At 46.3% G+C, this 23075-nt stretch overlaps 1 protein-coding gene across 3 annotated transcripts in view; it reads right to left on the bottom strand.

Annotated features, from left to right (window-relative positions):
• WDFY3 (WD repeat and FYVE domain containing 3) overlaps nt 1-23075 on the bottom strand; it is a 1930620-nt gene that overhangs the window by 1362059 nt on the left and 545486 nt on the right. For all 3 annotated transcript variants that reach the window (XM_078676292.1, XM_078676293.1, XM_078676294.1), the window contains exons 10-11: nt 22877-23043; nt 7651-8118 (exon numbers count right to left, since the gene is read on the bottom strand). In XM_078676292.1, coding sequence (XP_078532418.1) covers nt 7651-8118; nt 22877-23043 — 635 coding nt within the window. The remainder of the gene's footprint in view (nt 1-7650; nt 8119-22876; nt 23044-23075) is intronic.

Raw genomic sequence — 23075 nt, 5'->3', positions numbered from 1 at the left:
TCAAAAGCTTGTCCGGGGACAGTGCGTGCATTGCGTTGCGAGGAGCTTCTAGCTATGAAGTTTTCAGACAGGAGAGATGTCTACGTGTTGACTACCATCCATGATGAACGCACTAATCGGTGACTGTTTGGGGTGAGGTTGCTGAAGCGCGCAAACCTGTGTGCATTTTAGACTATAATAGGCACATGGGTGGTGTTGACAGAGTAGATCAGAGGTTGGAACCATATGCTGCTCTTCGTAAGGCTTACATTTGGTACAAGAAGTTGGCTATCCATCTTTTTCACTTGGCAAACTTTAATGCTTTTGTTGTGTTCCAGGAATCTTGTCCTCAGTCAAAGTGGCTTTTGTAAAGTGTCAGGTGTCTGTAATAGGCATCCTTGTTTTAGTGGAACAGGCAAGTGTTCCTAGAGTTGGAGTGGTGGAGGATGTTGCTAGATTGAAAGATCGCCACTTTCCTGATCACATTCCTCCTACATCCTCAAAAGACTTTCCCAGTAGGAGATGTAGAGTCTGTTGGCAAAGAGGTTTGCGGAAGGAGGTTAGTATGTACTGCCCCAAGTGTCCTTCTAACCCTGGGCTGTGCGTGCCTGCTTGTTTTAGAATGTACCACACGCAAAATAATTTTTGGGAGCATCCATGAGTGGTAAAGCGAACTGCCTGGCCTCTATTGTTTAATCATTTTTGTTCAGTTTCAAAGTTGGCATTTGTGTAGTGTATTTAGTTTTAGTTGTTGTGTTAGTAGATTTGTATCAATTTGTTTGTTTTCTTATTTATATTTAAAAATATTCTTAAATGTGATGTCCGTTTGCGTGGACTGGCGTTTGGCTGGCGGTCTGCGTGGACTGGCGTTTGGCTGGCGGTGTGTGTGGACTGGTGCTTGGCTGGCGGTGTGCGTGGTATGGCGCTTGCCTGGCGGTGTGTTTGGATTTATGCTTGGCTGGTGGTGTGCCTGGACTGGTGCTTGGCTGGCGGTGTGCGTGGACTGGCACTTGGCTAGTGGTGTGTTTGTACTGACTCTTGACTGGCAGTGTGTTTGTACTGGTGCTTGGCTGGCAGTGTGTTTGTACTGGCGCTTGGCTGGCGGTGTGCGTGGACTGGCGCTTGGCTGGCGGTGTGCGTGGACTGGCGCTTGGCTGGCGGTGTGCGTGGACTGGCGCTTGGCTGGCGGTGTGTGTGGACTGGCACTTGGCTGGCGGTGTGCGTGGACTGGCACTTGGCTGGCGGTGTGCGTGGACTGGCACTTGGCTGGCAGTGTGCGTGGACTGGCGCTTGGCTGGCAGTGTGCGTGGTCTGGTGCTTGGCTGGCAGTGTGCGTGGTCTGGTGCTTGGCTGGCAGTGTGCGTGGTCTGGTGCTTGGCTGGCAGTGTGCGTGGTCTGGTGCTTGGCTGGCAGTGTGCGTGGTCTGGCGCTTGGCTGGCGGTGTGCGTGGACTGGCGTTTGGCTGGTGGTGTGCGTGGACTGGCGTTTGGCTGGCGGTGTGTGTGGACTGGAGCTCGGCTGGCGGTGTGTGAGTAGTGACTTGATGCTGGGGAGACGCTTCGCCCGTGAGGAAGGGCGCAACGCTGCTGGGGCATAATCTGTTGACTGGCTGAGCACTGAGGCCCAGGAGACCGCAGGGCCAACACCGCTGACGAGGCTCCGCCCCCTTTTTGACCGGGGAATTTAAAACTGCTCGCGCCTCCCGCTTCGCGGGAGACGCTTCGCCCGTGAGGAAGGGCGCAACGCTGCTGGGGCATAATCTGTTGACTGGCTGAGCACTGAGGCCCAGGAGACCGCAGGGCCAACACCGCTGACGAGGCTCCGCCCCCTTTTTGACCGGGGAATTTAAAACTGCTCGCGCCTCCCGCTTTGCCGGAGACGCTTCGCCCGGGAGGAAGGGCGCAACGCTGCTGGGGCATAATCTGTTGACTGGCTGAGCACTGAGGCCCAGGAGACAACACCGCTGACGAGGCTCCGCCCCTATTTCGTCACTTCCTAATAAGGAACATCCCACCAACGCCCCGCGGTACGCGCGCGGGCGGCGCCGGGCTAAGCCCGGGCAAAGGGCGGGCCCTCTGTGGCCCTCAGAGGCCCGAGAAGGACGGGACAGGCCACCCCCCTTGGCTTCTACTGAATAAGGTATAGTGAGACTTTGACCTGCATTTCTGCATCCACTGCAGAGTCACCAGGACTTCCATTGACTCTATGCGGGGCTTTGTCTGCTGCACTGTCGCCATGTCTCATAAGGGGGCTCTCAATCCTTGTACTCTCCCAAGTGATTCTAGTAGGGGGAGGTTTGACTGCTATGTAGAAAGGATAGACAGGGCATTATTACCTGTTATTCATGATTTGGAAGACCTAGAAACTCGTTTGCCCTCTCATAGCGTAGACTGCAAACAACCCGAGGTGCAGCTACTCGACACTGCATCAAGTGTGTCCTGGTTGGAGGAATTGAACGCCCTTTGTCACATCCAATATGCACCAGTTGAGACCATAGCAGACCCACCTCAAGCCCTATCCAGTGCAGCACTTCCCGCACATCTGCTGTCTAATTCGTTATCGAACGCAAATGATAACATTCTGGTTGTCCCACTCTTATCCCCGTTAGTAAAAGTAAACATAAAACAACTAGGGCACCCCAAATCTCCTATGGTCACAAGAGCGCCCCGGGGATAACAGCATGGGGAGAGAAGCTAAACTGCTCAAGCCTTGTACAAATCCCTTACCGTCCTTCAGCACGTCACCTATAGTTTCCCAGGTCAGTGATAGTATTGAATCCTTTGCACCTCCCCAACAGGCAGCCCTTCTGGCCCTGATTGAGCGAGTGGTCACCTCTCTACTATCCCCCTTGACTACAAGAATCAACTCCTTAGGGGATAGATTAAGCGATATCGAGAACTCATTTAGGGCACCGACTCAACCTAATAAGAACCTGACAGGATTGAGTCAATTACAGCCCTTATCCGCTACCGTGGTTTCCAAGTTAACACCTCAAAGAGGTAGCATCCCTCCTAATAGACCCACGGTCCCACAGAACCGCCCATGTATCTCCTCGCCATCCTCGACACCCGTCACCGAACCCATTACCACGAAGAGTATCTTCGCTGATGTAGGGGTGCCAAATGTTCCCCCTCTATATGAGGAGAAAACTAGTACTAACCTAGTTTACACTAAGCATATACATCTGCCCCCAATGGCCGCCCCCTTTGTTTGTGTCCTCACTGGTGTTTTACCAATTACAAAGGGAAAAATCGAGAGACCGGAGGATTTAAAACACAAGGTCATCTATTGGCTGTCTAGGAATCGACCCTTGCCAGCGAACATTGATGGTGCCATTCGAAGTGTTAGAAGGGTGGGATGGCTCGGCCCCCTTCCAAAGGTCCTCCCAGGCGACCTGGTGCTAGTTAGATTCTGGAGCGATCGGGTGGTGCCTTATCTACAAACTTGGTTTCCACAATTAGGGGATGGCCCGATCTCTGTCTGGGGTCTCCAAGATTTTTACCCTAGGTTCCGCTACTCTCGGCCCTTAAAGACAAGACCAGAGAGAAAACACTACTTTCCAGAAATAACTAACTTAGAGAATAATTATCGGCCGGATCGGAGTGTGTATGTACAGAATGGCTCCAACATCCCCATCCCAAATTATTTCTTATGAAGTGTCTTCTAGTAGTGATATCCTGTGTTTAGTAAATCATTTGAATTGATTTATTTCATCAACTATTGTAATGAAATGGTTTTTAATAACGTGTATATAATGAATGTTGCTTTTATGATTAATGATGTATTGTGTATTATGTAATTTATGTATTATGTTGGTATTATGTTGGTTTCAATGTTATATCGTGTTTTATTCTGTGTGGTCTTTTATGGTTTACTAGCCGAATAAAGACTTATGAAATTTGACTTGATGCTGGTCACTACACACACTGCTAGCTGAGCTCCACTCCATGAAATCCATGTGTAGTTGCTGTGTCAGGAATGTGGGCGTGTGACAGTGAGGGGCCCTTGAATGGCCTGTCGCGGGTACTTGTGCCTCCCACACAAGTGAGGCACCATTTTTATCGGGAGACCTGGAGGAACGCTGCGTGGTAGGAAATTTGTGAGAGCCCGGTGATGCCACACTTTCCCACACAAAAATGTGTAAAAAAACGGATTTTTTTTTAGCTAAAATTGAGGTTTGCAAGGGATTCTGGGTAAAGGGGCGTTGGGGGATCCACGCAAGCCATACCTCCTTGGAAGCCCCCGGGTGTCTACTATTCAGAAATATGTGGGTTTGGTAGGTTTCCCGAGGTGCCGGCAGAGCTAGGGTTCACAAACTAGAGCTAGGCACTTTGCCAAAAAAGGGTAATTTTTCACTGCGAAATTGAGGTATGACCACATTGCGTTTTGCACCGTTTCCTGTCGCTGGCACTAGGCTGACCCACACAAGTGAGGTATCATTTTGCTCGTAAGACTTTGGGGAATGCAGGGTTGTTGGGGACTTGTGGATCCATGCAGATTCCCGAACATTCCACCACAGAATTGGGTGGAAAATGTGTTTTTTTTAATAATTCTTTGGGGTTGCAAGGGATTCTGGGTAACAGAACCTGGTGGGAGGCAGTCAAGTCACCCCATCCTGGATTCCCCTGGGTGTCTAGTTTTCAAAAATGTATTTTTTTGCTAGGTTTCCCTAGGTGCCGGAAGAGCTCGCGTTCAGAAACTACAGCTAGGCACTTTGCCAAAACAGGGTTATTTTTCACTGCGAAATTGAGGTGTGACCACGTTACGTTCTGCGCCGTTTCCTATCGCAGGCACTAGGCCGACCCACACAAGTGGGGTACCAATTTTCTCGGAAGACTTTGGGGAACACAGGGTGGAAGGAAATGTGTGGATCCACGCAGATTCCAGAACTTTCCACCACAGAAATGTGGAGAAAATGTGTTTTTTTGTCTATTTTTTAAGTTTGCAAGGGTTTCTGGGAAACAGAACCTGGTGGGAGGCAGTCAAGTCACCCCATCCTTGATTCCCCTGGGTGTCTACTTTTCAAAAATATATAGGTTGCTAGGTTTCCCTCGGTGCCAGCAGAAATAAGGTTAAAAAACTACAGATAGGCACTTTGCAAAACAAGAGTCATTTTTCACTGTGAAATTGTGGTGCGACAATGTTGTGTTTTGCGCTGTTTTCTGTCACAGGGAGTAGGCTAACCCACACAAGTGAGGTACCATTTTTCTCAGAAGACTTTGAGGAACGCAGGGTGGGTGGAAATGTGTGGATCCACGCAGATTCCAGAACTTTCCACACCAGAAATGTAGGAAAAAGATGTTTTGGGGACAATTTTTTTAGGTTTGCAAGGGATTCTGGGTAACAGAACCTGGTGGGAGGCAGTCAAGTCACCCCATCCTAGATTCCCCAGGGTGTCTAGTTTTCAAAAATGTAAAGGGTTTGCTAGGTTCCCCGAGGTGCCGGCAGAGCTAGGGTACAAAAACTACAGCTAGGCAATCTGCTAAAAAAGGGTTATTTTTCACTGCGAGATTGAGGTGTGACCACGTTGCGTTTTGCGTCGTTTCCTGTTGCGGGCACAAGGCCGACCCACACAAGTGAGGTACCGTTTTTATGGGGAGACTTAGGGTAATTCAGATTTGTAAATCAACTGTTATTACCTATTGAGGTTCCATGCATTTCACCCTTTCAAATGAAAGACATTGTGTAAAAAAGAAGTCATTTTGAAAAATGACCATTAATTCTCATGCTAGTGTGAGTATTCCTAATTTTGAAAATGTGCAAATATGTACTGTTTCTAAACTCTATAATTTGTACCCATTTCAGAAATACATAAGTGTCTTTCATACCGATTTTTCCATGTATACATTTTCCAAGAATAATTGCTCTATACCCGGTACATAATAAAATACCATTGCAAGTTACTGCTCAGTTCTTGGCTCTGGGTTCGTCGGGTCCTTGGTGAACCTACAAGTCCTATATATCCCCACAACCAGGAAGGTCCAGCGGATGTAACAGTATATTGCATTTAAACAGCTGTCATAATGACAAGAAGTTACAGGTGAAAATGTTGACACAAAACGCTGTTTTTTTCAACTATTTTTAAATTTTTCCAATATTTAACTGTTAGTTTCTATAAAGAAACCTTTATGGATTTAGACAAATGACCCCTTTCTGGATTCAGAATTGTGTCTACTTTTCTAAAATGTATACCTTTCCAGGATCCATTATTGCTTTCATACTCATTTTTACCATTAACTGGAAGCAGGTTGAAAGCAATAAAAATAGCAAAAATAGTGTATGTCTCAGAAAAATGCCAAAACTGTGTGAAAAATGTTGGTTCTCTGACAAAAGACTGTCATTCCCTAAAAGCTGGAAAAATGGTGATTTCAGCCCCACAAACCCTTTTTTGACAACATTTGCAGGGGAAAACCAGAAGCTTTCATTTGCAGCCCGTTTTTCCAATTTTCCTGAAAAAAACAAACAAATTTACAGTATTTTGCTTAATTTCTGGGACCCCTCCAAAGGAATCCACAAACCCTGGGTACCTTTAGAATCCCCATGATGTTGGAAGAAAAGGATGCAAAATTGGCGTGGATACCTTATGTGGTCAAAAGGTTACAGGGGCCTAAGCGCGCACTACCCCAAATAGCCAAAAAAAAGCTTAGCAAAGGAGGGGAAAAGGCCTAGCAGCGAAGGGGTTAAATCTGTCAAACACTACATGATCCAAATAGGCTCTAGTACCCTCACTGATTGAGCAATCTGTCAATGCCTTGATGCTTTTTCAAAATAACCAATGTATTCTCCAAATACATTTCCGTACTTGAACAGCCCAGACCACACAATCTTGTCCCACCCACACCCTATACTTCGATACATTCTACCCTAGCTATGTTGCACTTAACAAAAGGGCCCCGTACATTTGTTTATACGGGCTGCAGTGGGCCAGAAATGGAGAATTAAAACAAATACTTCATGTTTTTTAAAACCAAGCCACCCAACAGCAGTTCAATTCTGTGTTCAGAGACTATCAATGGGTTCCTTGAATTACCTGAAGTAATGACATATAGAAAGGAGTCACTTATTGGCCTTGGGAAAAGAAATGAGATGATAATTTTTTTTAAAACTATAATTACAATGTTTTCTAAAGAGAAACCATAAAGACGACACAAATGAGCACAAGGCAGCAGTACAGAACAGCAGGTCAAGATACATTCAACAAATCCACTTGGTACAATATGTACATAGGTCCTTAACCCCTTCGCCGCTCATGACGAGCTCAGCTCGTCATGAGTTACGCCTCTCGTACGCTCATGACGAGCTGAGCTCGTCATGAACCGCAGGTTTTTGCAAAAGTCAGCGCACAGCGGGAAAATGTGTCGCACGCGTGGGATTAAAGAGATAAGCAACGTCGATCATACAGCAGGACAACTTCAAAGACACGGAATAACCTCCTGTGTTTTAGCTAGGCCAGTAATATACCATTCTAATCTTTGTAGTAAGTCATAATTTAAAGTCTTGCACTGGAGAAATGATGGGACTGCAGTCCATGTACGCCTGGAGTGCTTCTGAGTTCAAGTACCTGAATAAATCAATTGTTACCCAGGTTATTCCAAAGCCTCAAAAACTCAGTTTTACCTCCATAACATTAACTATGCAATACAGTGCAGAATTTGAAAGAAAGTGTCCTACCTGGTTCATTTAGCGCTTGAGCAGGATCCTTCAACAGTGCTGCATATTTATGCAGAAGATTGACCATCACCTCCACAAGCCCCACCTCCCTGAAGACATCTTTGAAGATAGAGTCGTGACGGGTGAACTTCAGCAATGTCTTCATAGCAGCAATGCTGCAGGGGTATGAGGCGTTGCCTTTCAGAAGGATGCTCACGCTAATCAACTCCTTGCACGGGATATAGTTCAAGCTGAAAACAACAAACTCCAGCAACTCAAAGTATTTGGTTTGCACTTCAGGCAGCTTAGAAATCTTCTCTGCAAACTGTGACAAGGTATGCTGAGGCTCCAGGATGAAGTAGTTTGCACTATCCGCAATGTATATATTTTCAATGGCATCAAGGATGACCTGTGCAAGGTAGCTGGTGTTCGCTTTCAGGAAAGTGTTCTGGAGAACGGCGAATGCCTGGACATTTTTTATGCTGTGACCTGCAACCAACAGGCGAAAAAAATTAATATGCATGCTATTTGAACTTATTAAGTCTCAATATATAAAACATTATCCTAACAGTTTTGCCTCCTAGAAGCCCTCGTACCTTTAGTTTGACTAAATTGAGCTGATCAAGCTAGGAGGGGTCTAGTTTTAATGGAACACCAATCATCCAGCACTCAAGGAATTCCAGGATGGTACTTGTTCTGCTAATGGCACAAACAGATGCTACACCAAAAGAAGTCGAGTGTCATCAGCATATAACAGTATTGCATTGTCCTGTCTTACAATAACTGTGCTCTGTGACTCGATGAAAAAATCAAACTGTTTAAGTCATTGTGGTGGAGGTTAAAGAGATTTGTTTCTTCAGAGAGGATTGTGGTGATGCTTCACCTAACTGAAGAAGAAACATATGGGGATTATTTGGATCCAAGGATGAGTCTACTCAACATTTGAAGTAGGGCCTAACTAACTCAATCTCTGTAAACCGGGATCTCCTAGAGTGGAAAGAATGCCACCCTGGAATACCTCAAACCCCAAATACTACTTTGTACAATAGGAGCAAAAATTACTAGACAGTAGTTTAAGCATATAAACATTCTATATGCATCTCTACCAAGGTGAAAGGTAAATAGATTACCATAACTGCACTGTACCCTGCACAGAAACACATTTAAAGGGATGACAGGAGAAGAAAAGGAGAAAAAAAAAACAGACCCACGATATCTGTCCATTCTTCTCTTTACATCACCTTCATGTCAAAATACTGCCCATTGCTGATAGGTCTGGCGGCCATGCTGACATCACGTCAACCGATGCCAAAGTAAAGTTGGCAGACAAAGGTTTGCTACTAGGGAGTTTATGCTTCTTGAATGGTCGCCGATTTGCTAAAATATTTGGCAGCATGCATGTCCGATTATTTTCTTTTTCCCCCTTGTCTTGCCCGTTCTCTTAACCCACATGATTCTGAATTGATTTTTAGTGCAGTCTCTGCTATTTCTTCTGGCCTTTGCTCACCACATGCACCAGCTGTTATAGCATATTAATATCCTTCCACAGATGCATGATTCACAACTTTCGCTGCTGGTTTACTCGGTGTATCCATAGTCCAAACATTTCCGAGTGCTATATAAACTCACTATTATGCAGCTGCCGTTTAACCTAAAATGCCTTAATTCCACTTCTGGATAGATCTCCAACACCTACTACTGTGGAGCTGTGGTTTAACATGGGAAGCCCGAACTGCGCTCCTCGATGGACCCCTTGGACATTTTACCGTATGAGCTCTGACTTAATATGGGTTGCCTCAATGCCGCACCTGGGTTGACCCTACAAAGGCTATACCTGTGGATAATGTTTTGACTGCACTGTACATATTTCCTGGTTGGCCTGCCCTTAGAGACAGTAGTGTGATGTTTATCAACACTCTCAAGGCAACTCCCCAAGTGCCCTTTGGATGACCACGTTCCTCTATTATGATGTCGCTTTGTTTTCTCAGAATTGGGCAGACACTGACACTGACTGACCTCAAAGACTCAGCACTTTGAGGATTATTTAAGAAGGTGCCATAGGTTCACCATTTTTAGTGTACAGCAATCTTCCAGTGACTTCAGCCCAGCCCAGCCAAACCTGGGTAGACCTCACAGACCCACTACTGTAGTATTTTCTCAAGGTGGCACACTAATACTGCTCTTGGATTGCATGACAGACATATAAGCAGAGTGGAAATTTGTACATTTTGCTACACACTATTAATGCCTTTCTCCATCTGGTGGCTGAACATCTGCTACTGGAGAGATAGAATTTGTTATCCTTAACAACATCATTGATCAGTCTTAGGGCACAGTGGCAGCTATCAAGGTCCAATCAACTAAGCCTTCATATAAATCTGAAACCCAAATCAATTTACAGAAGCATGCACAAAGTTTGATTAAATTAACTTGGGGTTAAAAATCACGTGCAAACCTCAAACTAGAATGGAATAATCAACTCTACCTGTCTCTGGTAGTGTAACACTCACTTCTCCAAAGTCAAGAACAATGAAAGAGTCCAATCCTTGGAAGTGTCCTTTATAAAGGTAGCTGAGCTTTGGCTGTTACAGATATTCTATCCAAGACAACTGGAACACAAGCTATATATGTTTAGCACCAACCAGCCAAACTATGTGATCTACGAAAGCTACTATACCAACAACCCATCAAAGTGTTTAAATGACATGGCATTAAATATTCCTTTCACATCACATAATGTGGTTCTTAAAGCTGATCTCTCCTTTGCTTAAGACACAATGAACCAAGTCAACATGAAGACACAAGAATGGGTGTGTGTGTAGGGGGGTGGGTCGAGCACTCCTACTATTCCAGGCAACTTACATACTGCTTGCTACCTACTTCCATATGCCCCACCCATCTAAGCCTATCGAGTCTATATCTTCCTCTAACCCAAATCTTGCCCTCTACCCAAGGCTCACCTCTATCTCCCTCCTCAAGCCCACTACATCCTTTCCCCCCTCCTTCACCACAGATAACACTTAAGCTGCACCCTCTCTTCTCTGACCTATCTACCTAACCTCGCACAACCTCTTCTGCTACCAATTTGTCTGTGTCTCCACTAAATCTCTTTCCTTTTCTTCTACTCCCCTTGTCACTATAAAACACAGGTTTTCGGTCTCCCACTTCTCCCCTATGCTCCTCATGTACTCCTAACACATTTGCCTCAACTTCACCTACCCCCTCACCTCCTTTAACACCCAAATCTTCCCCTTTCAAAGCTGGCGTTCACCCATGCATGTATTTTACTTCTCTGGTTCCACTCACAATCAAACCACTTTCCTATCCCCATTCACTTCTGCTACCTCTCTCTGATATTCCCTCCATTCTTGCCTGCAGATCCTCTATTCATCTATATAACTTCTTCCCCTCCTCTGCATCTTACTCTCATCTCTCTTCCACCTTCCATTCACTCCTACCACCCTGCCTTCCCCAGCCTATGCTTTCCATGCCTTCACCACTGCTGGCTACGGCTACACATCAAAATGTATCTACTCCCCTCCGCCACTCCTAACTTCTCTCTCAAAACGCCTACAATCCTAGCCCACCATTCCCCTGCTCACCCTCACTACCTTCCCTCACATCTACAAATCTTGAAATGCTACTCCTCGTTCTGGTGGACTCAGAGAATTATTTTACTCGCACTAAATCCCAACTAAGTCTTCCTCCTACAAATAGGACTCCTTCCCATATAAGTTGACTCACAAACTCTCAATTGGCCTCATTTATCAAGGACATCTACCATCTCCTACCAGGATCAAACACAGAAATCTGTGCGATGATCCCAGAATAATTGTACTTGAGGCAATATCTGCTCACTAAAAAATTCCCATGAGAAATCATACCGAGAAGCCAGGAGGACAGGATGAGCAGCAGCTGTCATCCATGAAAGCTCTATACTCACAGAATCTATCCTAAAATTTATCATGAACCATTTGCTTAAGTCTGGCACCTTCCCAGAAAAACTCAAAAAGCAGGTACAACAAAACAATTCTGCGAAAAGTACAAGTTCCGACTCAACATTCTTAGCCTATTGTCTAATCTGCTATGACTCTTTCGAAGGAAAGCTAACTCAAAGAGTAAGTTTTGAGCACTGTCATCCTACATTGAACATATTTATCAGGCTCAACTGGATTCTACAAATTTACGAACACAGAATCTGAACTAACTACAGCTTGGGGTGACATCAAGAGTACTGTGGACTTGAATGGAGTAGAAACACATGTGCTTTTCAATCTTTCTTCCACTTTTGACATTGTCCATTATCTCACTGCTTCAGAGACTGGAAGTGACTGGCATCAAGGCACTATATTCCACTGGATGGACTACTTCCTCACTAATAAAGTCATTCATTCTGTCGACCCTCCTGTTCTGCCCTGGCCGTTATCCACCAAACAGAGGTCCATCTCAAAGAACTAGCATTTTCTCCTCCTCCATAATGTGTATCTTAGACCTCTACTGAAGCTAATCTACTTCAGAAACAATAAATACAACTAAGTGCATGACAAACATTATTCGAAAACTTCAAAGCCCAGCAGACTTGGACTCTTATGCCATCATCCGGTCTCCTCACCATTAAGAAGTAGATGCGAACAAACCACCTCAAACCAAACTCCTCAAGTGGATCAAGTAAAGAAAGAATTCTCTACCTTGAAGGGTGGATTGCTGTTTCCATTTCTATAGTTTACTGTATTTTCCAACCTTTCTCCACCTCCATACATCCTTGTCGCACCTGCCCTCCCAGTCCCGGAACACAGTATTCCCCCTTTCCTTTCTACTGGTGGAGAATGTTCTCCAACTTACTGTGAATTTTAGGAAGTGTCTAGAGTTTGGTCATCAGAACCGAATGTAACCTAGACATATGACTGGATAACTAGACTCTATTAATTTTTTATTTTTGTAGTACAAGTATTGTTTCTACATACTTTGTACTCATGTTACTTTTGATATATCAGCTTGCTAGCCTGTGTTCCTATAAGACAATAAAGAAATGTTTTAAAACAAAGTATGCTTCTAAACCTAGAGATCCTTACACATCTGCCTAAGTGAACAAGGCACTACAAAGAATCCAGAATGCAGCTGCAAGACAATTACTCCACCTCCATATCAGGTCACACATTTCCCCAGGCCTTAAACCCTTACACTGAGAGTCTGTGACTAGACATCTCTCTTTCCAAGCCACATGTGTAGATGATTGCATCATACATGGACCAAACCTCCTCTTCCATCTGCAAATAACCAATATCAGCCATCAAACAAAGGCCATACTATCATTTGTCCCTTTTATATTTTAACAAATCCTGTAACGGAGGAAACTCCTTAGTAAATTAACTCTCCTTCAACAAGAACAAGAGTTATTGGCAGCTATCTTTCATTCCAGTGGTATCTATACCCTGGCTGGTCCAATGTTTAAAACTACTATGTTAGCATTAACCCTATAAAAGGATAGGTATCCACCTGCACAAAGAGTCAATATTTACCTATTCCTTAACTTGCGTGGTGATATGACTAGACCATGTTAAAACCACATCACCAAGCATCGTGCAATGTCCTGTTCAATTCTGACTAGGGCGCCCCAGATGTGAGGACAGTTGGAAAAAATAGAAAAGCCATATGTAGCTAATTATTAAAAATCACATCCTTAAACTATCTGGGTAACGCAAAGGTATGTAATTCAGACAACTGCCTCCTGATCTCAGGAATAGGACGTGCACAAGCAGATCTCGGGTACAATGTAGTGTGAGCATATTTTTTCTTCTTTGGTGCATTAGAAGGAGCATCCAGATTAATTAATTGTACATCCGAGGTGCAATCCATTGTCGTTTAATTCGTCCATGTTTATGAATTTTGAGAGTTATGTCATCAATACAGGGAACAGAATATTATCCAAGCGATGAGTTTACTCAAATGTCTGCCATACCATGACTGGGCAGAGGTACGACTGCCCAGATGATTGATTATGTGCCCAACATTTTTACTTAAGATGCACATTTGATGTTGATTACACTTTAAAAAACATTTTTTTATAAAGTCTCTACTTTCTGGCTCAAAAATGCACTTAACTAATGTAAACTGTTGGCGATTCCGTTGTCGAGCATGCATGCAATAGTGTAGAACATTATCCAGAGATCACTACTTTAATCTAGATACGCATAATGCACAGTTATAGATCATCCAGTGGCTACATTCAAAACATTTAATTTCAAGAAATCTGTCAGACTGCATTGGTCACAGTGTCGAGAAAATTCCCATTGTAGCAAGTTAAATTTCTCGCTGCCACATCTGCAGGGAATTTTTAGAACTAGACTTTATGAGAGAGAATGCACAAATTGCTGGTATGAAAGATGCATGAGTGTGCAGGTTACCATTAGGTGCTATCAAGGTGAAAACATTGATGTCTCAATCTAGCATTTAAACTCTAAACCCTTCTGCAAAATAAATAAATAAAATAAGACACAACAAAATATCGATTAGCCCACTACACATCTGTGTACCCATGTACAAGAGAATTGAAATGTTAATGCTCAATGAAAAATGCTTTAGAAAATAAAATTAATAAAGACGGTCTATCAATGCAAGAGTTTGAGGGTTAGAAACATATTGTATCAAAAAGAAAATAAGGATCCATGCCCATAGAAAGTATACAGTCACATTGGTTTTGTGATGTTATGTTTAACTGGGAATACATACACTGTTACAAAACAGCTCTTCACAAAAAACAAAGTTAGACTTAGGCAAAGAAATCTTTTTTGGAGAGCCATTTTCATTATATTTTCCTCAGCAGACTAGAATTCAACCTTCAAATTTGACTGTAAAGGATGACTGATAAAAAAAGGAGTAGTTTCTGTCCTGTAACTCGAGTTCTGTAGTAGGGGTATCTCTGTTATAGTCATAATCTAGTGAATAGTCCCGCCCATGTGCGTGGACCCCGGAGCAATCAAAAATAATCTCTTAAATTGTCAAAACATGCAGAACTGCATCGACACTTAAGAGAGAATTTAAAGACAGATAATGCAGCCTATATCCACAGGCTACACTGTCCAGTACTTAAACTAGAAATTCCACCAAAATCCACAAACAGCACAGCCTATCCAGGGTTTTCTAAGAGAAAAACCTTGCCTTTAACAGCAAAACCCTCTGGAATGATAGAGAGGGAGAAGTGGACAGACAAGCCCCATAGGCTTGCATTATGTGGCTCAGAACAGGATACTGTGCCTTTAAGAGAACTTTCCAGAAGTCTCCCAGTATCCCAGAATGCACTGCAGGTCCCTTTTACTTTCAGTTCTTTTTGAAGGTGTAACACGCCAGACCTGTAGCATTTCTTACATGAATATCTCTCTCCACCTGGGAGGAGGGGGGGCGCTTATGACTATAACAGAGATACCCCTACTACAGAACTGGAGTTACAGGACAGAAACTACTCCTTCTGTAGTAGGGGATCTCTGTGTATAGTCATAATCTAGTGAATAGAATGGCAAGCCCATCCCCACACCAAAGCGGCGGTGGAGAAAAGAGAAATAACACCACTACTGTGCGAACAGATTTCGCAGCGAAGCCTGCCCAACCTGAGCGTCTGCCCTGGCATCAGTGTCCAGGCAGTAATGCTTAGCAAAGGTATGGACCGACTTCCAAGTGGCCGCCTTGCAGATTTCTGCAATTGGAACATTACGGAGCAAAGCAGTCGAGGCAGCTTTGCCCCTGGTGGAATGAGCCTTAGGTTTACCCCCTAAGGTCTTATTAGCCTTTTGGTAACACAATTGTATACAGGACACAATCCAACTCGAGATGGACTGTTTAGAGGTAGCAAGATTCGTCCTGACTGATCCATAATTGATAAACAATCGGTCTGACCTACGAATATCCTTGGTTTTATCCAGATAAAATTTCAACACCCTCCTAACATCTAGGGAATGCAGGGACCTTTCCGCTGGAGAGGAAGGATTCTGAAAAAACGTAGGTAAAGTTATGGTCTGGTTAACATGAAAATTAGATATAACCTTTGGAAGAAATTTAGGGTGAGTACGCATAACCACCTTAGCAGCATGAAATACAGTATAAGGTTCTTGGCAACACAACGCCTGAATTTCACTCACCCTGCGGGCCGATGTAATGGCCACGAGGTACGCCGCCTTCCAGGACAGGTGCTGCAACGAAGCCTTATGAATAGGTTCAAAGGGCTCCTTCATCAATCTGGACAGCACCACATTCAATTCCCATGAAGGCGAAGGAAGGGACAGGAGGGAACACTTTCTTCAAGCCTTCCAAAAAATCTTTGATCACAGGGATCTGGGAGAAGGAAGTCTGTGAGGGGCATTTCCTGTAGGCAGTCAGCGCAGCGAAATGAACCTTAATGGAATGGACATTAAGGCCAGACTGCACCAGATGTAGAAGATACGGAAGGATGACATCTTCCTTACACGTCGTTGGGTCATAGTTCTTGGACTTGCACCAGATGCAAAACCTCTTCCACTTGTAAGCATAGGAAGTCCTAGTGGAAGGTCGCTTAGCCTCCTTCAGTATGTCCATACAATCTTCTGGTAGATTCAAATGGCCATATTGCACTATCTCAGGAGCCATGCCGCCAAACTCAAAGACGAGAGGATGGGGTGCACCATCTGCCCCCTGAACTTCGTGAGAAGGTCCGGCCTGCACGGCAGCCGTATGTGAGGAAGGAGAGACCGGTGAAGCAGGTCCGTGAACCACCACTGCCTGGGCCATTACGGGGCAATCAGGATCATCCGCGCCCTGGACTGGGACAGCTTGATGAGCACCGCCGGAATCAGGGGAATGGGTGGAAAAGCGTACAGAAAGCTGTTCGACCAGTTGATCCATAGCACATTCCCCAGCGTCCCCTGCTGGTAGTACCTGGAGGCGAAGTCTCGGCATTTGCTGTTTTCGGCGGTGGCGAACAGATCTACGTCTGGAGTCCCACACCTTGCGAAGACTTCTCCTAGTACTTCGTCGTTTATGACCCATTCGTGGTTTTCCTGAATCAGTCTGCTCAGTGTGTCGGCCTGAACATTCTGTACACCTGGTAGATGGGTAGCCGTTATCGTCAGTCCCTGAAGCCAGTGCCAGATCGCCTGCGCCTCCTGCGACATAGTGCGCGATCTCGACCCCCCTGCTTGTTGGTCGTATTGTCCGTCTGAACAAGCAGAGAGTTGGTCCGGAAGGACGGATGAAAGGCCTTCAGAGCCAAGTGAACAGCTCTGAGTTCCAGGAAATTGATGTGGTACGTGGACTCCGTCGGGGACCACGTTCCTTGAATCTGTAAATCTCCGGAGTGCGCCCCCCAGCCGTGGAGAGGCGCATCCATCACGATAGTCTGTGTGGGAATGTCCTTGTGGAAGGGAACCCCTCTGAGAAGATTCTCCGCTGAACACTACCACTTCAGAGACTGAAGAGCATGCAGAGATAGTCGTATCCTGTCGTCCCAAGATCCTTTCCTCTGATCCCACTGATCCTCCAAGCACTCCTGCAGTGGTCTCATGTGCAGCCGTGCGTGTGGCGTGAGGAAGATACAAGAGGCCATCGACCCCAGTAAAGAAGACACCGTCCTCACTGTTGTAGATGGAGCCGTCATAAGAGCCTGAGCCTTCCGAAGGAGTGATAATCGTCTCTCCTCCGAAGGAGACACGCTTGCTGACAACGTATCGATGGAGGCTCCCAAGTACTGTATGCACTGGACAGGAGTCGGGACAGACTTGGACATGTGGATGTGCAACCCCAACTTGTTCAAGAGAACACACGTCTTCTGGAAGTGCGCTTGAGCTTCCGAGAAGGAGGAGGCCTTGATCAACCAATCGTCCAGGTACGGGTAGACAAACACCTTGTTCTTCCTCAGGTGTGCCGCTACCACCGCCATGCACTTCAAGAATGCTCTGGGCGCAGACTTCAGCCCGAATGGCAGTACTGTGTATAGATAATGATTGGCGCCGACTTGGAATCGCAGGGACTTCCTGTGTTTGTGTGCAATGGGCACATGGAAGTACGCATACTGTAGGTCTATAGCACATAGCCAGTCTCCCTGTTGCAGCTGAGGATAAATCTGATGCAACGGCAGCATGCAAAACTTCTCTCTGCGAATCCACTTGTTTGCTTGCCACAAATCCAGAATGGGCCTGAACTCTTTCTTGTCCTTCTTGCGAACCAGAAAGAACCGGGAGTACAGACCTCTTCCTCTTTGAGACAGAGGTACGTCTTCTATCGCCCTTTTCCTTAACAGGACATCGGCCTCCGCCTGGAGCTCGCGCAGTTGAAACTGCGAGCTGACCGGTGGAATTGATGGAAGCGGCTGGTGAACCGAAGACTGTATCCATTGCAAACAATATTCAGCACCTGAGTAATTTTTCTCCACTCTGCCAGACAAAATTGAACGCTTACCCCCACCGGAGCGGGTAACGGATGTAGGTGTCATGTTCCGCGGTGTCTACTGTTCTCGGGCTGTCGATATGAGCAAATAAACTACAGTTCCCGGCATGCCTCGCGTACGTCGCGTACAACGCGGGTTCCGCGCGCATGCCAGGAAATAAAGGAGTGAAGCCGACGGCGGTGAAACGCCGATAATTCCGTGGTTGCAGGGACGTATTCTGGAGCTCAGGAACTTTGGTGGTATATCCGACTTGTTTTCCCAAGTCCACCGTAACCGTGAGTAGGCTGGCAGGTGGCGGTGTGAGGCGTTGGTTCTATCGATCCCAACAGCACACCGGCCGGCGGTTACTGAGAGAGGAAACTTCACTCGGCTGAGTGTGTTCCGAAGTTTCCTAAACATTTGTCTTTGGTCCCGAACGGTGTTTGGCATTTCAGGGTTTTGTGCTACAGAGACCTTGTGTACCGTCATTGCCAAGCACTATATCAAAGTGTATATAAATGTATATATATATTGAATCAAATGCGATGGGACTCACTTGAAACTGACCCCTGAGCCTCGCTACGAATATACCCTGAAGGAGTAAAACTTTGAGCCTTTCAGATGTAAGGCACACTTAAGAAATACTGAAACGTAGTGTGACAGCAACACTATATTCAAATCCAAAGGAGCTTTTTCTTTGTTCTGCCCGGGGAGGTCCCGCATGAAGCAGAATTCATTGTTCTCTTATTTCATTTCTACAGGAGACTGGAGGGGTATTGAGAGAGGGAATTGTGGTTAACCCATACAAGTTGATATGATGCAATATTCATGGTATGTGTAGGGTGCCATTTGATATACAACAATATTACTGGTCCCATTTACCAACAGACATTGAAGGGTGTATGTTTTGTCTTTTCAGCTGGGTACAGTTCCTCTTACCTCTTCCAAAACATTGTCTCCACTTGGATTAGAGCCTTGTGTATTTTCCTTTACAGGTATTACTCATACACAGTGGGGTGTTAATTGTTAAGGGACGTGTAAAGTAGATTACACTCTATAGAGTGAGGGCGATAGGGTGTTCTAATCTCTTGTTACTTGTCATTTCAGATCTCCCTCCCTGCTGTCCCCTTCCTTTCCCGCGCCCCGCTGAATTATCTCGATTGTTCGTGTCATTGCATATTGAGCACTGAGGTGGTTCGGTAGGGACGGGTATTGGACTCTCAACACAGCCCCGAGGAAGCCTGAAGCCGAACCTGACAGTAGAGGAAGTAACCGCTCAGGGTCGAGACCCAGCTGGGCCTTTGTTCGCTGCTGCGGACTGCTGGCCGCCTCTACCCTTCGGGCGCTTCTGGAAGGGCTTCCAGAACTGCTGCTGCTGTTGTTGCTGCTGTCCCGAAGTCTGTCCACGCCCTCTGCCCTGCGCCCCAAACCGTCTCTGGAATGGGCGGTAGGTCGTCTTCTCCTTGGGCTTTTCCAACCCGACTGCCGTCAGGGTCTCGATCTCCGCCTTCATGCGGGCCATTTTGTCATCCACATGCTTGCCAAACAGGGTTTCACCCGAGAAAGGTAGATTGGCCACCCGCTGCTGAGCTTCCGGCTTGAGTGACGTAAGCCGAAGCCACGCATGGCGCTGCTGGTTGACACCATGACAGTACCCGTGTGCAGCCAGATGAGACTTATCTGCAGCCGCGCTGATGAGCTGGTTCGACACCAGCATCCCCTCCTTCAGGATCTCTTGAAAGTCCTCTTTCTTCTCCCGGGGAAGGAACTCAGCGAATTGCTGTAGGGACTCCCATAGGGCACGATCGTACCGCCCTAGCAAAGCCGCAGCACTGGCCGCCTTCATCGCAGTAGAGGCCGTCCCACAGACTTTTCTGCCTGCCGAGTCGATCCATCGGCTCTCCTTATCAGGAGGTACAGTAGAAGATGGGGAGGTGGCATGTTGCTTCCTAGCCGCCGTCACTATGACAGAATCCGGAGTAGGATCCATCCGAAGAAAGGCCGGGTCAGAATCCGGGGCCCTGTACTTCTTAAGGAGCCGGGAGGGAGCGGCCTTCGTCACCGCAGGAGTGAGAAACAACTCCTCTGCGGGCTCTACCAGCCCGGCACTAGAGGCAGTAAAGGTCGAGACAGGTGTTTTTTATATAGTGTCTCGAAAATCACGGATGTCGTGGGAGTAGGTACCGTCACCATCATACCCAATTTAGCTGCACCCCTCAGGAGAACATCCTGGAATGTGCTGATGTCGTCCACCGGCAATACTCTCGTCCCCGGGGATTCCAACAAAGTCGGTGAGTAGGTTCTGGTCCCGGAAGAATCCGTGCGGGACCATGACCGTCGCCTCCTGTGACGCCGTCTTGATCTCATTGAGGACCTGTGACGACTCCGCGATCTCCCCCTCCGACCGGAGCGAGATCGCGATCTCCTTGGCTTCGGGCGCTCAGCCGGCTTCACCGGAGTGGGCGACTTTGGCCCGGCAGGGGTCCTCGGCCGAGGGGTCCCCTTAGGGGGCGTTGGGAATCGAGGCAGCGAAGCCGTCCTCGGAGGAACTGGAGGAGGCCTGTCAGCCGGAAGCTGAGGTCGAGGTTGAGGTGGAAGAGGAGGCGGGGTGGGAGCCCGCGGCGGTGGCCCCCTGGGCAATGGAGGAGGGGGCGTAACCCTCTTCGGCCTAGAAGGCGTAAACACGTCAGAAAACACCGAGCCCGGTGATCTGCCTTCTGTCCTAGGCTGGGGCGTTGGAGAATCCCCTATCGGCACCTGCCGCCTGCTCGACTGACTCCTGCCGCCAGAACTCCTTCTGCGCCTCTTTGGCATCAAAGAACGTCGACCCGACGGCGAGCGTCGGCCCCTCGACGGCGAGCGTCTCCTCCTCGACGTCGATCGCCTTCGCCTCGACGGCGACCTTCGCCTCGACGGCGATCTTCGTCATGACGGCGAGCGTCTCCTCGACGCCGAACGGCTTCGCAACTTTAAAGTCCTCCTCGACGTCGAGGATCCCCTCGACGACGACCTCCTTCTCTTCGCCGACGGCGAGCGGCGATGTCGCCTCGACGGCGAGCGCCTACGCCGGGCCACCTCTCGACGTCGATTAGTCGACGCAGACGAAATCGTCACTGGTGATCTCGACGGCGGTCTATTCAGTTCCCTCGACACCGCTTCAACCCAGAGCCCTGGGGAAACAGGGAACTGACTGCAGTCATCCCTCTCGACGTCGTAGTCTGTGCAATCGACGCCGACGGAGAATGGGGACGCTTGCTGGTCTTCCTGCCCCTGGGGAGCCCCCCAGAGGCCTCAGCATGGGCAGAGGAAGCCCTTTCAGACCCACCTTGCGCCTTCAGTCTTCTGTCTTCCAGGCCTTGGAGCCTGATCTTTAACCTATCTCTCAGGGTTCTGCTAGAGAAGCCCTGGCAGATGTTACACTCCTCTGGGACATGAGATGAGGGAAGGCAGATGATGCACACCTCGTGTGGGTCCGACTTGGCCTTCTTCCTCGAGCACTCTGGGCATTTGTCAAATAATGCAGGCATATTGGCAAATAAAGAGTGCACCAAGACGAACACAAGGAAGAAACACCAAAGTACTTCAAGAAAAGCACTCAAAAAACTTGAAAAAAGTGAAAAAAATCACCAATTAAACCCTTGAAAAGGGAGAGCTCAATGCTCCAGGGTCCTGCTTGCAGGAGCCGGAAAAAAGAACTGAAAGTAAAAGGGACCTGCAGTGCATTCTGGGATACTGTCAGACTTCTGGAAAGTTCTCTTAAAGGCACAGTATCCTGTTCTGAGCCACATAATGGCAGCCTATGGGGCTTGTCTGTCCACTTCTCCCTCTCTATCATTCCAGAGGGTTTTGCTGTTAAAGGCAAGGTTTTTCTCTTAGAAAACCCTGGACAGGCTGTGCCGTTTGTGGATTTTGGTGGAATTTCTAGTTGAAGTACTGGACAGTGTAGCCTGTGGATATAGGCTGCATTATCTGTCTTTAAATTCTCTCTTAAGTGTCGATGCAGTTCTGCATGTTTTGACAACTTAAGAGATTATTTTTGATTGCTCCGGGGTCCACGCACATGGGCGAGACTATTCACTAGATTATGACTATACACAGAGATCCCCTACTACAGAACTTGCTATCTGACGTAGCCCGACGTAAAACCATTATCTTTAAAAATATATATATTTTAGAGTGCATCTGTGCATAACCCGCTTTTATGTGGAGAAAAATCCAAAAGAATTTTGTATGAGGAAATACACTGCCTGAGGCTAAAACTGAAAAAAATAATGAAACTTGATCTGCCTTGAAATTGATTGAACAACATTGTGATGGAAAATATCACCCAAGAAGCTGTCCTTAGACGCGTCGTCGGTATCTACGCCAAAACGAAAAATCTATTCTGCATTTGTATAACCATAATGAAGAACCCATAATTAAGGTCATTATATAAAAAGTATGTCATCAATACAAAAAATTTGCCTTTCCCTTCACTTAAGTGTAACACCATTATAACTACCATACCACTATTAAACCTAAAGCAAAGTCTAAAACGTACTCTTATTCATAACTCTATGAATAACATTAACTGCTGCCATTACTCTTATTCTTCCACTAACCTAACCTATACAATATACCTGGCCTTAATTTTAAACTTTAATCAATAACTAATCTCAACTATAAAAGCACTGCAATTTATGGTACATACATTTCCTTAATGTCATTTAGTTTTTTCCTAATTACAGTTCTTCTTTGTGGCTTTTCTTAATTTTGGATTTGTCTCATTCTGTTTCTCAATTATTGTGTCTTCATTTTTTCATAGTACCCGTTATATCCCCACGTATCCCTTTTGTTCATGCAAATCAAGTTACTCACCTCGCCCAGCAGGCTGTGGGACAGCAAATCCAGGCAGTAGAAAGGGTGCTCCGGTGATGATACCAGCTGGTTTTAGCTCAGTGGCACCATATGTTGTTAATGTAGTAATGAGATTAACTAAGTCTTTCAGTGCATCCTTTGATTCATTCTCTTTCGAGTTCTCCAATCTAAATAATGAGGAAGGCAAAAAACACATTAT

The sequence above is a fragment of the Lissotriton helveticus genome, chromosome 2_1 (genome assembly GCF_964261635.1).
Source record: "Lissotriton helveticus chromosome 2_1, aLisHel1.1, whole genome shotgun sequence".
Taxonomy (NCBI): domain Eukaryota; kingdom Metazoa; phylum Chordata; class Amphibia; order Caudata; family Salamandridae; genus Lissotriton; species Lissotriton helveticus.
This window is presented reverse-complemented; position numbering and strand designations above follow the sequence as displayed.